Genomic DNA, 3,652 nt, shown 5'->3' with positions numbered 1-3,652 from the left:
AGGTTTTGTTTTCCCCCCCCGGGTTTTTTTTTTTTTTTTTTTTTTTTTTTTTTTTTTTTTTGAGAAAATACTTAAAAGTATCTTTATACTATCTCATCTCTTCCCTTGTAAAGCCTGGACTTGGCAAACTGGATATGCACCGAAATGATTTGGCTGATAATAGCCATCTATTTCAAATGACCATAAAATGCATGTTTATCATGTTTTGTCACTAAAAGAAATATAATTGTAATGTCTTTTAAATACAAAATCCACATTGAGTATCTTTAGGTTCTTTTTCTATGCGTGCCGAAGCTTTTAAAAATCCTTTACACGGAGAGAAGTGAATTTCACAATGTTGCCAACTGAAACTGATATATGGTTTACACTTTTTACCATTTCAGATCTAATTCTTTTCAAGGTAGATTGTTGAAGCACAATCTCGATTCAGAAGTAGTAGATGCTCTCAAGGATCTGAGAAAGAAGCTGTCCGAGGCCGAGAAAAAGTAAGTTTTATCGAGTTCAACTCGACGCCGAGTCTTCTGCTATACCTTGCACGGGATCTTACCATACAAGAAAAGGTATCAGATGCTAATCCACTGGAGCACAGACAAAGTGCTTCCATTATAATGGATACGATTTTTATGCAATCAATTTGCCAATCATCTAACTCAGCTGCTTCCCTTAGAAGAGCTTTCGGATTTGTGCCATCTGAAATGACATATTTTAAGCGTTTGTGAATCACATTCTTTGTAAATTTCTTGAACAATAATAAACCTTCACAACGCCAAAAGCCGCTAACAATGTTTAAGACCAACTAATGTGACAAGTAAATTGATGTCATTTAATTGTTAGATAAATTTTCTGTACACAAGTTTAACAACAGTTGTCAATAAAATGATGACAACTCACTTGTCACACATGTATTTGTATATGGATGCGCTTTGTTCATTTTGTAAGGATTTTTTTTTTTTTTTTTTTTTTTTTTGGCTTCTTCCATTGTTGGCTCATCTTGATTGTCCATCTTCTCTTCATATTGATGATTTATTCTATTTTTTTCAATGATTCGCACTTGAATCATGCTCGCCTGCTATGTCGAATAATTGACCGATTAAGAAAAGAAGGTTAGAATACTGATGAGAGCTTGAGGGTGTTAATCATACAAGACTCTTTTGGCACCAAAATGTTGGGGTAAAATTTAAAACTTATGGAAGTAAATAGTCAATTTACCAATCTATAGAAATTAATAGATTATTTCATGTTTTTAATTTTAAATTTTCTAATGTTATCCTTTTCTTGTTATTTTTTCCTCCTTTCTTTAGTAAATCCAGGTATATTCAGGATTTATTAAGTCAGAATCACTTAAAAAAGAAAGTATAAATTCTAATAGTAAATTCAAGATTTATCAAGTTCATATTACTAGAGAAAAAATGTACAAATTCTAATGTTAAATTCTAGATATACTTGGTAAATCTATGATATATCAAGTCGTATTAATGCGGAAAGAGTGAAAATCTAATGGTAAATCTCAGATATACCTGATAAATTCAAGATTTACTAAGTTTATATTAGTAGGAAAAAAGTGAAAAATTTAATGGTAAATCTCATATATAAACAATAATACCAAGAGGTATTTTTGGAATTTTTCATTTAGTAGGGAAAGTAACATTACAAATTCTAATGGTAAATTTTGAATTTACTAAGTTTATATTAGTAGGAAAAAAGTGAAAATTTTAATGGTAAATCTCATATATAAACAATAATACCAAGAGGTATTTTTGGAATTTTTCATCTGGTTTTAAATCTAGATTTATAACACATTAGCTTATTTATTAACTTTTCTTAAACATTAGCTTGTTAATTTTAATTAAGGGAGAAAGAGGGAAATAGGCCAAGACTTGAGATGAATTAAAATTAATAGGCTAATAATTTACATAAGTTAATAAATAGGCTAAATTACTGTTTTCATCCATAACTTGCTTGGTTATGAACCATAACTTGACAAGTTATTCACGATTTTTGTCCATAACTTGTCTGGCTATGAACCATAACTTGACAAGTTTGTCCATAACTTATTTGGTTATGAACCATAACTTAACAAGTTATAGCCTATTAATTTCTATAATTAAAAATTAGCCTATATACTTTCTTAAACTTTTTATATTGGTCTATTTTTTACTATTTCCCTTTAATTAATCTCAAATCTGATTTTTCTTTCCCTCATCTCCCTTACATAAATGATATTGGGCCTAATTTACAAAATAAAGGCCTAGCCCAATGTGGCCCATTGAAAGGTATCAAAGTCACAAGGGAGGAATGGACAGCCGAGCAGAATAGTTAGTTATATTTTCGTTTTGGTTTCAAAGAAGAGAAAAGAAGAATGTAAACGTTACCAACTAGTGTTAAGCACCTCCTCGTGAAGGACTTTGTGGTCGATTTGCTCATGGGCTTTACGCATTTTAATTATAAAAAATAAAAAAGAAGCTAGTTAAAGTGCATTTTCGTTACTCATGGGCTTTACTCAAAAATGCACTTTTTTTTTTAAGATTAAAGTTAGTCATATTGAGGACGAAAATGCACTTTACTTTCACTAGTTCTCTAGTAAATGAAAACTAATGTTAAGTTTTTGAATTTGAGTTTTACTACAGTAAAAAGTTCTCATAAACAATCACATTTAACTTTTTTACTACAATAAAAAGCTCTCACATAAAATCACATCTCAACTCGATTTACAAACTCGAATCAGCGAACTAAACGGACCCATAATTTGAATATATGATCCATAAACCATTTTTAGGTGGATTCGTTTTCTAATTTATTTTTGTTGGTAATTTTGGTCTATAAACCATTCAACTGATCATGGGATTTTAAAATTAACAAAAGTAATTACGTGTCCATCACTATGTAATTTGAAAATTAACAGAAGTAATTACGTGTCCATCACTAAATAATTTAAAGTTTTGCATAGTAAAGCAAAAAATGTGCACCTCACGGTGGCTACTTTAATAAAATTTCAAATTAAAATATAGTTGATAAGCATGTAATTAGCTTCATTATATTTGCAAAAGCCGATTGCCAATATTAGGGTCTAGATGACTAAAATTGTCAATAAACATTAATTTAGGAACTAGCCAGCCTAAACAAACAAAATTAAAGACTAACCGGCCAAAATAGAAAAGTTTAGGAGCCAAAGTCATCACATTACTAATAGTTTAGAGATTGACAGTGTTAAAAACCTTTCTATTAACTGTCAATTGTCATATCGAAGTTAAGAATTAAAATGAATTAATGACAATATTAAGGAGAATAAAATGGTGGTATGACTTTAGGACAAAAAAATAATTTTTATTAATAGAATAAATTCTTAAACTGTTAGATGTATATCAACTTAAAAAAATGATAATTTAATAGAATTTGATGGAGATTTGACGATTATAAACTATGTTTTGTTAAAATACTTTTTCATATCCTACTACAAGAATTTAGAGATTTTGGACACGTTTGTAATTCATTTCAAAATAATTTTATTTTTTATATGAAAATGAAAATAAAAACGTTTTCAATCTCAGACATAAATTATTTTTAAAAATGCGTTTAATAATTTTATTAAGAGATTATTTTCAATGTAAAAAAACTCATTAATGTCTCTCTTTCTCTCTCTCTACTCAAGAGA

The 3,652-nt window shown here is 28.9% G+C and overlaps 1 protein-coding gene across 2 annotated transcripts in view; it reads left to right on the top strand.

Annotated features, from left to right (window-relative positions):
- Window positions 1–916, top strand: part of LOC21399535 — a 7,630-nt gene extending 6,714 nt beyond the window's left edge. For both annotated transcript variants that reach the window (XM_024173159.1, XM_024173157.1), the window contains exon 10: window positions 384–916. In XM_024173159.1, the coding sequence (XP_024028927.1) occupies window positions 384–489 (106 nt within the window). In that variant the 3' untranslated portion in view covers window positions 490–916. The remainder of the gene's footprint in view (window positions 1–383) is intronic.
- The last annotated feature ends 2,736 nt before the right edge of the window (window positions 917–3,652 follow it).

The sequence above is a fragment of the Morus notabilis genome, unplaced genomic scaffold, assembly GCF_000414095.1.
Source record: "Morus notabilis unplaced genomic scaffold, ASM41409v2 Scaffold1225, whole genome shotgun sequence".
NCBI lineage: Eukaryota > Viridiplantae > Streptophyta > Magnoliopsida > Rosales > Moraceae > Morus > Morus notabilis.
This window is presented reverse-complemented; position numbering and strand designations above follow the sequence as displayed.